At 45.7% G+C, this 16,611-nt stretch overlaps 1 protein-coding gene across 2 annotated transcripts in view; it reads left to right on the top strand.

Moving 5' to 3' along the window:
* NARS2 (asparaginyl-tRNA synthetase 2, mitochondrial (putative)) overlaps nt 1-16,611 on the top strand; it is a 75,915-nt gene that overhangs the window by 21,113 nt on the left and 38,191 nt on the right. For both annotated transcript variants that reach the window (XM_019525089.1, XM_019525090.1), the window contains one exon: nt 4,382-4,482. In XM_019525089.1, the coding sequence (XP_019380634.1) occupies nt 4,382-4,482 (101 nt within the window). The remainder of the gene's footprint in view (nt 1-4,381; nt 4,483-16,611) is intronic.

The following is a 16,611-nucleotide window of genomic DNA, read 5'->3' as shown; positions in this document are numbered from 1 at the left end:
CCAAGCTCCACAGTGGGGAGGGGGTATGGCCTGGTCCTGATACAGCTGGGGAGGCCAGGGTTGTGGGGGGAAGAGGGTGTGGCCCAGCCCCGATTCAGCTGCAGGGGGGTATGGATGGCCCAGTCCTGATCCAGGTGTGGCGGGGAGAGTGGGGGCATGGTGTGGCCCCAACCTATCTTGTGGGGCTTGGAGTTTGAGTATTTGGCAGATGAGGAGGGTGGCAATATTAATTGCCACCTGTCTCCCGCTGCCAAATTTCCCAACCTGTGGAGAGCCGAACAGGCTGGATACCGTAGCCCCACCATGAGCCGCGTTTGGCCTGCCAGCTGTAATTGGCACATCCCTGTCCTAAAGGATCTGGGGAGCAAGGAGAGAAGGTTTGGGTCCATTAAGGAAATGGGTAACTTAAGCATGGTGCACAGGACTCCTGCAGTTCTGGTTGCGTTTGCATGCTGTGCCCATCACCCTGGTGTCCAAGGGCTCGTTTGGAGAGAGACTTGAAACGAAAGCATTGATTTGCTTGGCAGTGTTATTCTTTGTGTTCTTGAATATAATGCTCCAGGTTTCTTGGGAGAAACTATTAAGGGCCCCGATTCTGCATCATCCATCTATTGGAACAACAGATACACTAGAGCAAAAGGGTGGGTCCTCAGTGATAGGTCTCTTGATTTGCGTCAGCTGAGTTTCTCACCCAGAAACCAGGCCTAGGTGGAGGTCAACTGTCCTTTGCTAGAAGAAGGGAGATGCAGACTTCACCACTCTAAACACGAACAGCAGGGCTTCGGGAAGAACGCTCCAAGCTAATGAGAGAAACGGAGACTTGAAGAATAGCAAACGCTCTCAACACATGAATGAGCATAACTTTAGCAACTTCCCTGGGAAGCAGCAGTTCCTTCCATGGTGCAGGTTGAGAAATAAGACTGTGACAGGTCCCATGGCATCATTGGGTAGAGCTAGGGGCCTCGCACACAACCTGGCACATAAACCTAGGCACCTAAATTTATTTTTAGCACCAAGGTAACTGTCCTGAATTTCTTCCCCCCAAACCCTGCTCCCAAATAACATCTTTCCAGAGCACGGGGGAGAGGGGGTGTGCTCTGAATGTCCCAGACCTCTGAAAAACAGTCCATTGATTTAAGCACCTACGTGGTGTTAAATGGACTCCTGGCTCGTTCCTCTAGACAATGAGGTCACCACTGACACCAGATTCTGTTCTTCTCATCTTCATCTGTCAAGGTCTGAGTTTGAGTTTCCCCTACATCTGAATTCAGGTGTCAGTAGGTACAGCAGTCATCCCTGGGGGAAAAAGCATAGGAGTAGTAGTAGTGTTGCAGTGCACCATTTGGTACAGTTTCATCCAGGAGGCATAGAAGGCCATGTTCCCCTGCAGGAGAAATCTGAGGTGTAGCAAAATGTCCCCCCACAGGGTGGACATTAGCTGTTGCCATTACCTTTTAGAAAACCCTTTAGGATCAAAAATAGTCCCAAGCAACTGGGACATTCATGTCTTGCCCAAAAGGACCAGGGGAGGCATACTGCATTGCAGAAAGGAACATACTTTGGTGACTTATAAGGAAGCTAACCTCTTCTTGAGGATGGAGGAGTGGCTTCAAGTCCAGGCTTCACTATTGCAAATCATTAGGACATATAACATCTTCTGTGCATTTTTTTCATTATAAAAAAAAAAAAGAAGAAGAAATCTAGTGACAGGGCATAATTAAAATCAAGGAAGGAGGTAAAGGAGAGGATCTTTACCGTAGGTACTATGGGAAACCATTGTGGGTTTGGTTTTTGGGGGGTGGGCATTAACATGGATACAGACATAATCAACTAGAAAGTGGAAGGGAAGCCTGATCTCTCCCCAGAAAACAAATTTAGGATAGAATCATAGAAAAACTGTGCTGGCAGGGCCCTGATGATGTTGTCCTGCCTCTGTTCAAGGCAGGCTCCATCCCCGTCATGTCTTTCTATCCTGCTCTTAAAACTTTCAGGATGGAGACTCCACAGTCTGGGTAACCTGTTCCAGAGTTGAATCACCCTCATAGCAAGAAAGATGATCCTAATATCCACCCTAAGTGTCCCTTGTAATTTAGGATTGTTGCTATTTGTCCTGTCCCCTGTGGACACAGAGGCTAGTCTGTTGTAATCATCTTAATCGCTCCCCTTCATGTATTTGAAGACTATTGGCAAATGCAGTCTTTTGTATCTATTGCATGACATAAAGGAAACAATATGTTTAAAATACAAGCTAATTTTAAAAAGGATGCATTTGCTCATGGTACAAAGCTATTCATTAAAGCAATATCCATCAACTTTTATTTTATTTTTAATTTCATGCCTAAATAAAAAATTATCTATGGTCCCGTCTTAAAAGGCTTTCTTCTTCTTGCTTTTGCAGCATCAAACCACCAAACCAGCTTAAATCTTTCAGAGTGATTTTTGTGTTACAAAATGTCCATTGACCTGAAAAGATGTGCGAAAACTGGAATGAAAGGGCAATTGTTTCTCAGTCCCTGTGTAATGTTTAATCTGTGAGGTTTCCAGTTTCATATTGTTGCCTTTTTTTTTTTTTCCAAAGCTAGAATAACAATGAAGACTTGACAAAATATTCCATTCCCCGTTTTTTTTCCCCCTCAGGTTTTTGTAGATCTTGTGTGTAATGGAAACAAATATTTCTGTCTGTGAAAGGAAAATAACACTAATTTAAAAAGCGTTTATTAAACTTGAGGTACCTACCGTGGATGGAAAACACTCCCTGGTGTTTCAAGAACAATGCTGTGTGAAGCCAAAAATCTTCTAAAAGAAGAAATACTTAGATTTTTTTTTCCCCTCTTTTATCTTTCTGTGGAAGAATGGACTAGTGAGAGTGACTGAGATAATCTGGCTTTGTTCCTCTGTCTACCTTTTGGTGGCACTGAGGTTTTCAATGCGGTCTTTTAATTTTGCATGCCTCTGTCCACTTCTTAAAAATCGAGGACTATTTTTCCTCACTTCTCCCCCCCTTCCCCAGCCCCCGAGTGGTTCTGAGAAGCCACAGCTTGAAATAGTTGTGTATGCTCATCTTCAAAACCCCAGTTTGGACAATCTGAGTGCTCAGTATTAGAGGTTGTTACTGAAACCTAGGCTGACTCTTCTTTATGAGAGAGCTTCTTCCTTCGTAAAATAGGAAGAGTGCTTTATCCTCCCTGTGCTTTCTCCCCAGTCGTGGTCCAGCTGGCTGTTGTCTCTCCTGCTATAGCCCAGCTGTTCGATCCTCTCCAAACATAAGTTGTACGCTTGTGTGCTGACCCCTGTAAATTGCACAACCATTTACATAGACTCAGGGCAAACTTCTGAGGCTCTGTTTCACTTCTAGGCCTGTAGGCTTGAAGTGAACAGTCAGGGTGTCCAGACTGGAATAAGCTCCTTCCAGAGGTGGTGCAGTCACCTACCCTGGAAATCTTTAAGACGAGACTGGACAGATACCTCGCTGAGGTCACCTGATCCCCAGTTGCTTTTCCTGCTTGGTGCAGGGGGCTGCAGCTGATGATCTTCTGAGGTCCCTTCCAGCCTTACAATCTATGAATCTGTGTTGCTAAGGCAGGAAGCTGCTCATTTACTTGCCCTGGTGACAAGGGCGTTACACATGGCTCCGAGTATCCCTTACCATGTCCCATGCCTCGCAGATGTTTCTTCAGTGGCTCAGGCTGGGATCCAAGCTCTGCAGTTTCACATGGGACTCTCCCTCCCCACCGGAGCCTGTGGTCCCAGTGCCCTGATACTGGGCTCTTTTCATTCAAACTCCAGCCTCCAAGCCTACGCTCTGGGATCAGCCCTGTCCCCCTGGGCTACAACCCCTTATCCATTTGCCCGGGAGCTTTGCTAATAGCTCCCCAAGGCTCAGGGCCCCATCCTGCTGGAGCCTCGCTCCCAGCTCCCTATTGCAGCCTCATGCATACAGTGAGCCTGGGTGCAGGTCCAGGTCCCTCCACCTGATTTCCCGTGAGTCTGGGCTCCCCCTGCTGCATCTCAATACCCACCAGGGATGTGGGGGCTGAGGTTATAAGGCACCCCATACTAACCTTTCACTGGAGAGGCAACTGGCCTGGCATTTCTGGGGAACTGGCCCACCACGGGCAGTTCCCAGTAGGCCATCCTGCCCCAGCAAGGTGCAGCTTTCTGTCGTGCCCGAGACAAGGAGCCAGACCTTGCCAGAAAAAGCTCCCAGTGTACATAAGTCCATGGAGCATAAGTGTATACCTTGTACTGTTGGATCTTATCCTTGTCTTCACTTGGATTGAGGTACCTGGGGAGGTAAGAGGTGGTAAATAGTGAAGCAGGAGGTATGTTCCTTAACTAACACTTGACAGTCAATGTCTGTTCTGCGTGCCTGATTTTACAGACAGCAAATAAAGTAAAGGAACCTGAAGGGGAGTCCCATTTCTTCAAAGTTCCTGCTTTCCTGACGGTCTCTGGACAGCTCCATCTGGAAGTGATGGCTGGGTAAGAAAAGATAGAAATCTCATCTGTTGCTGTATGGCAGTGCCATGAATCTTGGTCAGAGCCTCTGTTTGATGGGCATGTTACGTATTTTGCATCTGGCATGGGCTTGCTAAGCACCCAGGTGATCGCTGTTGCTGGTGGAAAGTCCAGCTCCAGTTTTTTGGATACGGCTGGATCCTTTTGAATTCTGTTCTGAGGGGCAAGATATAAATTAAAGCATGCTCCTCTCCATCCATCATAAGGTACCCACTGGCTCAGTAGGAAGGTCCACAAAGACTAAGTGGTGGTGGTATTTATCTTGAATCCTCTGGTCCCATCCAGCATCTCCCAGTTGCAAAGCCTGCTTCTGCTCGTTTTTTTCCTGATCTTGCATTCCTTTTTTGTTCTCCCCTTCCTTTGCCTCTCTGTCTCCCCTCTTTCCTTCCCTTTGCATCTCCTCCCATGCAGCAATTTACCAGAATAACCAGGTGCCTGGTTCACAGGCTCCACAGCAAAGGGGAGCACTGTGGAGGGGATGGGCAGCACAGCACAGGTCTCTGCCACTCATCCTCCATGATAGACCAGACCAGATCGAGTCCATGGGCCATAGGTTGTCAATCCCTCTTTTTCTAGTGCTGTCAGTAGGTTTCAGTGTTAATGTCACAGTTTGATTGGTGAGGGAGGTGAGCATTCACACCTACCAGAGCCACAGTTTGTCTGGTGGCAGGGCCAGGGATCATCTCTACACTAATTTTTCTTGCAGTCAGCCAGCTGGTGGGTGGGAGCCCATGAACAATTTACCATGGAATAAAAGGGATGAGGATTTACCATTCCCCTGCAGCTCTGCAGGAGCTTGCTGTGTGCAAGCTCTTACCTTTGGTAAGCAGGAGCTATTCCATAGCAACTTAATCCTCAGTGAAACAAAAGGGGTAAGGTAGTGGTTTAGCTTCCTGTCATTGTGGGCTGAGAGCATGCACATGGACAGTTATCATGGAACAGCTAATATATGATATCTCCTCACCCCCTTTTACTCTGCATTATATTTTTGTATACCCACATCTTAATCAGGAGATTGACCCAACAGCATTAAATCACTGCAACCTCTTGAATGTGGATCTGGTTCTGTTGATGTAAATATGCTTCATCCATACTGCAGTGATTTAATCAAGCCTGTTTGCCTGCTGATTGAATTAACTCTGGCCAGGTTTGGAAAGACAGCACCATGTCAGCTTAACTCTCTCAGTACCCAGTGAGTGCAGTCTTGGCAACTGTGGCAAAACAGAAACTGCTGGTTTAAACAAAAATCTAGTTCCTGTGGGATGGGAATATGCAGGGCTGTCCATACAAATATATATGTGTTCTGCATCCAGCCCCTAAGCCAGGTGCTTGAAAACTCAGAATAAAGAGAATGAACTTGGGAGTCAAAAGCCTTGTGTCCTCTTATGGAGTTCTGGGCATATCTGCTGTGTGACCTTGGCTAAGATGCTCTTGGTTTGCCCACAGAACAACTAGATTTATCTGCTTCAGGCTGTTATTGTTAAGTTTAACTCACTAAAAGCAGTGCAGTTGCAATCCCATTGCAGTTTGTGAGGGTTTTGCTGTAGATTTTAGTGGGACTAGGATGCCATCCTTAGAGATCAGTGGATATGCGAGATGCCATAGATGAAATTGGACTCCTCTGACTTGCACATGCTCCTTTCCAATAGCCCACCAGATCAGTCGGGGTCAGCTGAGATGCTAACACTACTGATCCCTAAATTTCCTATTAGGATGTCTTTGAAACACTCCCAGGCATGTTGCCCATGCTGTTGGGAAAGAAGTAGAGCTTTGCTTGGCAGCCAGAGGCTGTTGTCTTGTCTCTGGCATTTGCCTGAAGAGTGGCCGAAAGGGCACAAGGGTGATGTGAGACAGCTTTGGTTATATGGTGTTTTATTTGTGCACTGGTGAAAAGCAAGTATTTGTATGTGAACCTGGGATTATCTGGCATTCACCCCTGACCTTTATTGAAGGGCACACTTGTAAATCAAAATAAGCATGCTGTCAAATTCTTAAGTTAAAAGGCCATCTCACTGTTGCGTTAGATCCCTTTCTTCAAATGCTGCATTGCCTGGCACAGGACAGAGGATTAAATCAGACAAATAAAGGGCCCTTTCATCTAAATATTGCTTCAGTAGTGTTCTTATACCCCTCATTTTCTAAAGGGACCAAAACATGGAGCCTTTCATCGTACAGTACATTATACTACAGCTTCATGCTCTATTCTGCAATAACAAGTTGTTTTTCTAGGCATTTTAAATGGATCGAATAGCAACTAAATTTAGATGAGCTATATTTGCTTCTGATGATGTGTGGTTGTTCCGTGAACCTGCTCCTCTTATTTTTTTTAAGCACAGCATGTATTTGAGGCTTAGAACTGAAATGTTATTGAATAGCTTTAGTCATCAAAATAGATGGAGTGAAAAGTCCACGTGGATTTTAAAATATCAATCATAGTGATGCGTCACAGTGAGATCAAGGTATTAACCTTTAAAGTACGGGCTCATCCTCCAGGGTAAACAAGTTGTTTACAAAAATGGTAAGAAATGTTGAAAAGAAAGGACTCTCTCTCTCTAGTTATTTTTCAATTAAAAACTAACGCTGGCCAAAACCAGAAAAAATAGGTTGCGTTCCTGGTTCTTGAAAACCAAACATGTCTTTTGTCAAACTAAAAAAACATTTGAAAGATTAGAATTTTCATTTCCAAAAAATGGCATTTTTCATAAATGATGCTTTCAGCTGGAAAATATGGGTTACTGTATTGTATAGTATACTGTAGATTCCTATGGGCTGATGGATTTCTATGGATTTGGGAGGAGAGAGGTAGGCAGCCATGTCCGGAAGGCCCTATATGATCTACCCAGTTACTGCCCTTCCTCCTGCCACTTCAGGTCCTGCTTTGGGAATTGGGCCAGTTAAAACGTGGGGGAACAACAGATGTGGAAGAAAGAAGTGGTAGAAGTGTCCATTCGGTGATTGCTGGGCTTGGGAGAAGGCCCTGAGAGATATAGGAGAGAACATCAAAGGGCTGGCTGCAAGTGGCTTTGGGTTGGAGAGTACTAAGCAGCTTAGAGCAAACAGATCTTTTGTCAGTAAATTGTCTCTGAATCTCTCCCTTTTCTGCATCTCATTGGGCAAGGCAACATATGCTCATAGGACAGAGCAATAAATTCTGGTGCATATCATGCTGGAGCTTATTGCTCTCAGGCATCCGTTTACATGTACACCTGGGACTGCAGCACATTGATCCAGGTCAAAGCAACCCTGGCTGACAGGGGGCCCAGAGGTCAGCTTGCCTGCCCAGGGCTGCTTTGCACCAGCTCAGTGTGCAGTGGAGAGGCTGGCTGGGGCATGAGGGTGCTCCAGTCCAGGTCTAGCTAGCAGGTACTGAAGCACCCTCATGCCCCAGTAGTGTCTACATGTGCATAAAGAACTCCGCTGCAGGATAGCACTTATATTTACAAGTACTATCATGTGGCAGAATTGATTAGTTTAATCTGTCCTATTAGCACCACCCATACAGATGGTGACATTTTAGTGCAGACCTAATTAACTCTGCAATAGCTGGGTGCTTTGTTTATATACCGGCTAGCACAGTGCTTTCAGGCGCCACAGCAGTAATCATCATTGAGCAGTATGCCCAGCATTCACCACTTGCAGGTCCCTCTTTCTCCCTTTTTCTCAAAGAATTAAAATGATGGCTTTTAGGAATACATTTCATAAAAGCTGTGTTGTGTGTGCTTGGCATTGAAGGCAAAGTCACACAAACATACCTCCTATCTCCTTCTATGGGACTGGATTTTGCAAGGTGACTGTGAGAGGTTGAACATTATTGCTTCAGTAACCTCATTTAGTACTGATTTAGTAACCCTATTTGCAGAAATGCTCATTTCATTATTGTTCTTCACACTGGCTGTATCTTGGTTAGCCACATTGCATCTCTGAATCATCACTTTTTGGCCATGGACCCTGTGCTTAATAGATCCCCAGAGGTGTCGTTACTCAGAAATATCCCTCAACCTCGTGGACATCCAAAATGCTGATTAGTCAATGGCCAAACTGTGTTGGAAGCTTGTTTGAACAATGGGTCCTATTGACCATTTCTTAAATTGCCTGGATTTGGGCTCAACAGTCAATAGTCCTCGTATGTACACAATGACCCATGATCCTCCTGAACATAAAGACCCCTTTACGGCCATGAGATAGGATGGAGGTCCATGACGCACATGGTGATGATTCACAGATGCATTGTGGTTGACCAAGACACTGTCACTGCAGAAATGAAGTCCGAGAATTCATGACAAATGCTACCCCTCTGTGGCTGTATAGGGCACTGCACACTAGTGGTCTCAGCAGGGGCCTCTGGTGGGGGTTAGTCCTGCCGCGGTGTTCAGGGTTTCTGTAGTATTTTCTTCCTCTTGCCTCTCAAAAGTTGAAGGAACCTCGAGTCAGAGTCATTGAATCCAGCCCCTGGCCCTCATCACACCCTTCTTCAGCACCTCTCCCTCCTTGTCCTTGCTCCCTGCCAGCTTCTATGACATTTGCCACCCTGTGGTTCCTGCCAGGGTTTGCCTGTTTCCATTCTCCTTTCTAGCCTCATCTTGTCTGTCCTTCCAATAGTACATATCCAGATCTTACATCCACAGCCCCCTCATCTTCCTCCTGACCTTTGCCCCAACCCTGATCCCTCTCTCCATAACTACTCTCTTCATTGAATGTCTCTCTCTCTACCAGTCTCCTTCCTCCTCCTGCCTCTGGCCATAACTTCATAACCATCCCACTTCTTGCCTTTTTGCTGTCTCTGCAACCCCCATTCCATCTCTAAAAAAAAAAGTTTTGGTCTTCTGTGACCTTTTCCAAGCTCCCTCCGTCCATCACCTGGCTTTCCTAGAGAGTTGGATCACTCTGAGGATGGTTTCTCCTCCTCTCGCACTTCCCACACTGGATTACTGTCCTGAAGGAGTTCGGAGCTTTTCCTCTCTTGGCCATATTATTTCCAATGCCTCCTTCATCCCCCTTTTAACTCTTTCTTCTCTCTTTCATCTCCTGGCCTTACAATCCCTCACTTGACCTTCCGTGTTGATGACCCATCAGGCCTCTTACCTGTTTTTTCTCATTCCGGTGTATTCACTCAATTTTCAGCCCTGGTTCAACTTGCCCACCAGCCAGAAGGGCTCTTCACTTAATGATGGCTTCAACAATAAGGTCCTTCTCCATGACAGCTCTGTTGCTGAGATTCCCCTGTCTAACCATCACCCGATCTCTCAGCATTGGCTAGCATGCCCACCCTCTCACTTGGTTTTTATGTGACTTGGAGAAGTCATCACTGTTGATGGACCCTTTTCTCCCAGTCCCCTCCTCCTCTTCTCTAAACATGGTAATGATTCTCTCCATCCTTCTTTATCCTCCATCCTCAAGTCTTTTGTTCCTCTTTCCTAATAGAAGGTCCCTGCTACCAACCCCAAGTCCTGGCTCACTACCAACCCCAAGCCCTGGCTCACTTCCAGGATCCACTCTCAGCTGCATAAATGCTGGAGTCCTTCTCCTCTATAAATAATTTCTTTCCTCCTTCAGTTCTATCATCTTACCAGATGAGCAGTTCTGCTTCACCAGCTTAATTTAATCTCATGCTGCAACACCAGAGGCGTCCTACCACCTTTGACTTGCTCCTCAGACTCTTCTTACCTTGACTGCTTTCTCTGTATAGGATCTTGTCATTTTTTTAATGAGAAAATCAGACTTGCCCTTCCACTACCCCTCAGCCATCAAGTACAATGTAGTTAAAACAGAGCTTCTCTCTGCACAACCTGCTACCCCCTTGCTCAGTCGTTCTGTATAATCTCACCATTGCTGCCTGCTTTTAACTGTTCTGGTTCAACCTTCACTGACTTCTGCAACAGTGACTGCCTGAGTTTGCAGAGAGCCTGAAACAATAGCTCTGAGATGTTAAGTGCCCTGTTAGTTTCATCCATTTATTTTTACACAGTCTGATCACAGGCAGGGTTTCATTTTCCTGAAAAATACTTGGCTTTCAGCTTGGGAAATGATAACTTTGGAAGGTGATAACATTTGATTCCTAAATGACTTGCTCGTTGTAGAGAATGCAAAATTCTGAAGGATTCCACATATTTTTCTAGGAGCCCCAGTGCTCAGAGTTGGCAAATGTAAGGTGTCATTGTCTGATTTACCTTACTGTGGTTCCCTTTTAAAAAAAAAAAAATCTTTGACATGTTGTGAAACATTTGTTTGAGCCTGACTCATAACACACTCTTATAATTAGACAGCAGAATAACTTCCATTAATTAAACTGACACTTAATTGGAGCTATAAAAAGCAACCATGACAGTCCTGTTTTTTATTTAATTACTACACACTCCAGTCTTGTTCCTAATTGCAGTAGTGATTTTTTTATGACTTTTTACTATGTGGAGGCAATCTGGTCTCAGTGGTTAAAGCAGCCGCCCAGGGAATCGGGATTCCTGATGTGAACATTGCAACTCCCTTTGGATTAGCAGTCCAGCCTCTCCCTGTCTCTCTCCACCCATTTCTAAACTGGGTGATTTGTTTGCAGTGGAGAACTTTAGGCAAGGTACAAGCTGTAGGTCAAACACGTTGTTAGTTAGGATGCAGGAGTCGCATGGCGAAAAGGTAGGGTTCTGTGTTCTGCAAGACAATATGACCCCAATGATTCCTGCCACTGTTAGTCTCAGAAACTAGATTGATTTTTTTATTATTATTATTATTTTTTTTTTATTATTATTCTTTTGGTGCGAGGAACTGCCCATAGAAAATCCAAGTCTTTGTCTTACTGTAGAAAAGCAAAGTGGGAATATTTCTTCTGAATCTAGAGCTTTGCAAAGGGAAACATTAGCCTGCACTTTCTCTAGTTACATAGAGTCAGCCCTGTGCCAAGCAGCAGTAGATTTTTTGAGGTTCAAAAGCACCAGTAACCACACAAGCATTTCATCCTAGTTAGCCCGCTTCTTGTGTGTATATCCAGTGCTGAGCAGAGTGGCCCCGCTCAGTTTCAATCAGAGATGGGCAAAATGTGGCCCAGGGGCCGGATGCAGCCCACCAGGCCATTCTATCCAGCCCGCAGGGCCCCTAAACAATTTAGAAAATTAATATTAATCTGCCCTGAGCTGCCTGTGATACGGCCCTCAATGGCTTGCCGAAACTCAGTAAGTGGCCTTTTGCCCAAAATAATAGCCCATCCCTGGTTTATGGCACCTGCTTCCAAGGAAACAACTTGGCATCAGGAGTTGATTCCAAGAAGGGACATGGAGGCAGAAAGCAAATTTCCTTGCTACTTCCACAAGTTAAAGCAAGCCACATCCCAAAACTAACAGTGCACATTTCCTCAAAAACCACACAGTACTCGCAGTCTAAGAAAAAGAACCAGGATGGTGACACCTAGCCATGTCACTGGTTAACACTGTCCTAGCACCACCCACGTTCTTAAAAACATTACTCATTTAATTTTGCGTGCCGTAGGTTTTGCAGCCTACAGGATTGAAACAGGCCCAGGCTTTCAAAAGGATCTGCTCCTGCCCCGTTTTGTTCAGCCGTGCAGCTGGGTACACTGTTTCTGAACACTGCTTGTCTGAACACAAATGATGTCACCCAGAAATAGGAACAATTTTGAAAAACTGGCTCCTCTTGAAAGCCACTGTGCTGTAATTTATGGGAGGGATGTGCACCTTTTCCAGTATCAAAGGGTCAAGTTATAACATAATCACTTAGAATTGTAGAATAAGAGGGTGGGAAGGGACCTCAGGAGGTCATCTTGTCTCACCCCCTGATCAAATTAGGACAATCCCCAATTAGATCATCCCAGCCAAGGCTTTGTCTATCTGGGTCTTAAAAACTGCCAAGGCCAGAGATTCCATATCCTCTTTGGGTAACTTGTTCCAGTGTTTTACTACCTTCCTGGCGAGAGAGTTTTTCTTCATAACTAACCTAAACTTTCCTTGCTGCACCTTGTCCTCATTCTGTCATCTGCCACCACTGAGAACAGTCCAGCTCCAGCCTCTTTTGAACCCCTCTTCAGGTAGTTGGAGGCTGCTATTAAATCCCTGCTCAGTCTTCTCTTCTCCAAAGTATATCAGCCCAGTACCTTCAGTGTCTCTTCAGAAGTCATGTGCCCTAGCCCGTTAACCATTTGCATTGCTCTCCACTGGACTCTCTCCAATTTGTCTACATCCTTCATGTAGTGGGGGGGGTCCCAAAATGGATATAGTACTCCAGATGTCATATACCAGTGCTGAATAAAAGGGAATAATCTCTTGCCTTGATCTGTTGGCAACGCTCCACGCTTCTCCCAATGCATTCCCGTATGCTGTTAGCTTTCATCACAACAAGGACACACTGTTGGCTCATTCAGCTTATTATCCACTGTAACCCTCAGGTCCTTTTCTGCAGAACTGCTGCTTAGCCAGTTGGTCCCTGGTCTGTACCGATGCATGGGATTGTTCTGTCCTTGTTCCGACTTTGCGCTTGTCCTTCTTGAACCTCATAAGATTTCTTTTGGTCCAATCCTCCAATTCACTGAGGTCTCTCTGAATCCTAACCCTACCCTCTAGCGTGTCTACTACTCTCCACAGCTTGGGGTCATCTCCAAACTTGCTGAGGGTTCATCTGTGCCGTCTTCCAGGTCGTTAATGAAGATATTGAACAAAAACGGCCCCAGGACCAACCCCTGGGGCACTCCACTTGATACTAGCTGCCAACTAGACATCGAGCCATTGATTACTATCCTTTGAGCCTGATGGTCCAACCAGTTTCCACCTTACAGTTCATTCATCCAACCTGTACTTCCTTAGCTTGCCTGCAAGAATGTTATGGGAGACCAGATCAAAAGCCTTGCTAAAGTCTAGGTATACAACATCCACTGCTTTTTCCACATCCACAGAGCCGGTCATCTCATCATGGAAGGCAGTCAGGTTGGTCAGGCATGACGTCCCCTGGTGAACCCATGCCAACTGTTTCTCTTCTCCTCCAAGTGCTTAGAAATGGATTCCTTGAGGACCTGCCCCATGATTTTTTCCAGGGACTGAAGTAAGGCTGACCAGTCTGTAGTTCCCAGATCCTCCTTCACTTTCTGAAAGATGGGCACTATATTTGCCCTTTTCCGATCGTCCAGGACCTCTCCCAGTTGCCACAAGTTTTCAAAGGTAATGGCCCAGTGGCTCTGCAGTCGCATCACCCAACTCTCTCAGCACCGTTGGGTTCATCGTGTCCAGTCCCATGAACTTGCACACATCCAGCTTTTCTAAATCATCCCTAGCCTGTTCTTTTGCCACTATCAGCTGCTCACCTCCTCCCCAAACTGTGCTGCCACATGCAATAGTCTGCTATAAATATCTATATCTACTTTGTATAAAGATTTACTTTGGTTATCTTTATATAGATATATAGATTGCTTTGATTAGTCTGTAAGGTGCAGATCTTTCCTGCCTTCAGTCAGTGGAGCTAGTCAGGATTTGGCTTTTGTGGAAACTTTTTAAAAATTCATTTTTTCAGTTTTTGCATGGTTTTTTTTGCATTTTAAACAGACTTTTTGGGTTTTAATACAGAAACAGTGTAAATAAAAATAGTGTTTTTATTTGGACGTTCTTTTTTTTCCTTAGAAGAAAAGGGGGGCAAGGAAGGACGAAGGGCGGGCAAAACCAAGCTCTTTTTGCTTTGTCGCCGATGTTTTTTGTGAATGGTTTTTTATTTCAATGTTTTAATGAAGAACTTTTACTTTTAAACAAAAGCCATTTTTCAACTAAAAGGGAATTGCCCATTAAAGCATATAAGCCCACACTAACCAGCAGCTCTGTTCTATGCATTTTCCTGAGAGCAAAGTTCCTGTGACTCACTGACTTCACAAGGAGCCGTGGGTATTATAACCGTAGAAAGGCTGGGCCCTGCGTGCATTGGGTCTGCAGGCTTGATCAAGCGGTTTTGTGTATGTGAGCCCACAATTGGTCATGAATCACATTATGCTTGCAATGGCAGCCAGCTATGAAATGTGGCAGCTCTCAAAAATTTGAGGGACGGGGAAATCTTAGCCATGGACCCTGGGGTGCTGCCCATGCTAGCAGACCCCAACACTAAAGAGCAAGGTCAAGTGCAGTACAATGGTACTAAATACAACTGGACCATATAGTTTGAACTTTTCTTCAACTTCTTCCTCCCCGCTCCCAGAAAGGACAGAGCGCTGACAAGTGAGCTGGCTCCGGGTACCAAGGACGGCTTTCCCACCCTTATCTCCTCTTCCTCCTGACGTCAAAGCCCTGCTTTCCACCCTTCGATTTGAAACACTTTTTATGTTTTTTCACCCTGGCATTTCAAAGGGGGCATTCACAGCAGAAGAAGTTGGTGGGGTAGAGGGCAAGGAAAGAAAACAGTTTATATTTCCAAGTCACGTTCTGTGTTCTTGTACTTTTGTTCTTAGATAAAATATTCCAGCTCAGCCCGTATTCCTCTCCAGCTCAGATGGGCATGGAAGACGTCTGCAGGGCAGTGACTGTGCATGTGTTTTCAAGACCCCTGTCATTTAGAGGCAGTACAGCAATGCCAATAAGTATCAAGTGTGTATTTTAGGGTCTAGTGGCTGGCTCTGAGTCAAGGCTTCTGAGTCCTATTCCTGGCCTTGTCACCAAGTTGTTGTGTGATCTTGATGTGGCATTGAGGCCGGTATGTTAAACAGATTTAAATGGCCTTGCCTTTCTTGAAGGGCTTGTGTAGAAGGTATGCTGCTGGGTTCAGCAAGACAAGGGCACCTTTTCTTTTACTTCCATTAAGGAGAGCAGGACCCTGGCTTTAAAAAAAGGAATCTGATGTTTTTTAGGCTGAAGAATTAATTACATTAAGATCACAGCCTGGATGTTTTCAATGAAACTAGAAGGCTGAAGCCTGATCTGTACTAATTATATGGGTGATTTTTAAGTACCTTTGAGCACAGGCACTTGTAGAAGTTTGCACTTGGCTTGTAATTTTTTTTTTAGCCTGTACCGGTAATCATGTGTTTAAAAACCAGTGTGGATTGAACCAACCTAACTGTTGCATGTAGACACCTAGCAAGAAAGGGATGTGGGAACAGCCAGCATCAGCTTCCTTAAGTGTTGATTGAGAGAAAAATTCAGTAGCAAGGGGAATAGGGGTGAGAGAGGTGTATGTCTGGAAATGTGGGGAACAGACATACAGATGTAGGAAGGATGGTTCTTGATGACAGTACAAAGATGTGGACAGTCAGGGTTTAATCCAGCAGAGTGCTAAGTCCTCTGGCCCTGGTGCAGCAAAGCACTCAGGCACATGCTGGCCTCTGAATGTATATTTTTAATGGGATTTCTAATAGGCCTGGAGAGAGGCACATGCCTAAGAGCTTTGTTGGATCAGGGCCTGATTGTTTCAACATGTTGGTGCCTTGGGGAGTCAATGCCTCAAATGGGTTTAGGGGTTCAGCTCCAGGTGTGGGTTTTTCATTTCCTTATAGTTTCATAGTTGGTCGGGTCGGAAGGGACCTAAGCAGATCATCTAGTCCGACCCCCTGCCGTGGGCAGGAAAGGATGCTGGGGTCAAATGACCCCAGCTAGGTGGCTGTCTAGCCTCCTTTTGAAGACCCCCAGGGTAGGGGCAAGCATCACTTCTCTTGGAAGTTGGTTCTAGCTCCTAGCTATGCCCTGACTGTGAAGTAGTGCCTCCTGATGTCTAGCCTGAATCTACTGTCAGTCAACTTATAGCGGTTGTTCCTTGTTACCCCTGGTAGTGCTCAGGGGAACAGGGACTCTCCCATTGCCTGCTGGTTTCCCTTGGCAAGTTTATAGGCGGCCACCAGATCCCCCTCAGCTTTCTCTTATGGAGGCTGAAAAGGTTCAGGTCCCATTGCCTCTCCTCGTAGGGCCTGCCCTGCTGCCCCCAATCACGCGAGTGGCCCTCCTCTGGGCCCTCTCCATGTTGTCCACATCCCTCCTAAAGTGCGGCGCCCAGAACTGGACACAGTACTCCAGCTGCGGCCTGACCAGTGTCGCATAGAGCGGGAGGATCACCTCTCTGGACCTGCTTGAGATGCATCTGTGGATGCATGACAAGGTGTGGTTGGCCTTCCTGACTGCCTCCCCACACTGC

Source organism: Gavialis gangeticus, unplaced genomic scaffold (genome assembly GCF_001723915.1).
Source record: "Gavialis gangeticus isolate Ggan-Ray unplaced genomic scaffold, GavGan_comp1, whole genome shotgun sequence".
NCBI lineage: Eukaryota > Metazoa > Chordata > Crocodylia > Gavialidae > Gavialis > Gavialis gangeticus.
Note: the sequence above shows the minus strand (reverse complement) of the source record. Positions and strands in the feature narration are given on the sequence as shown.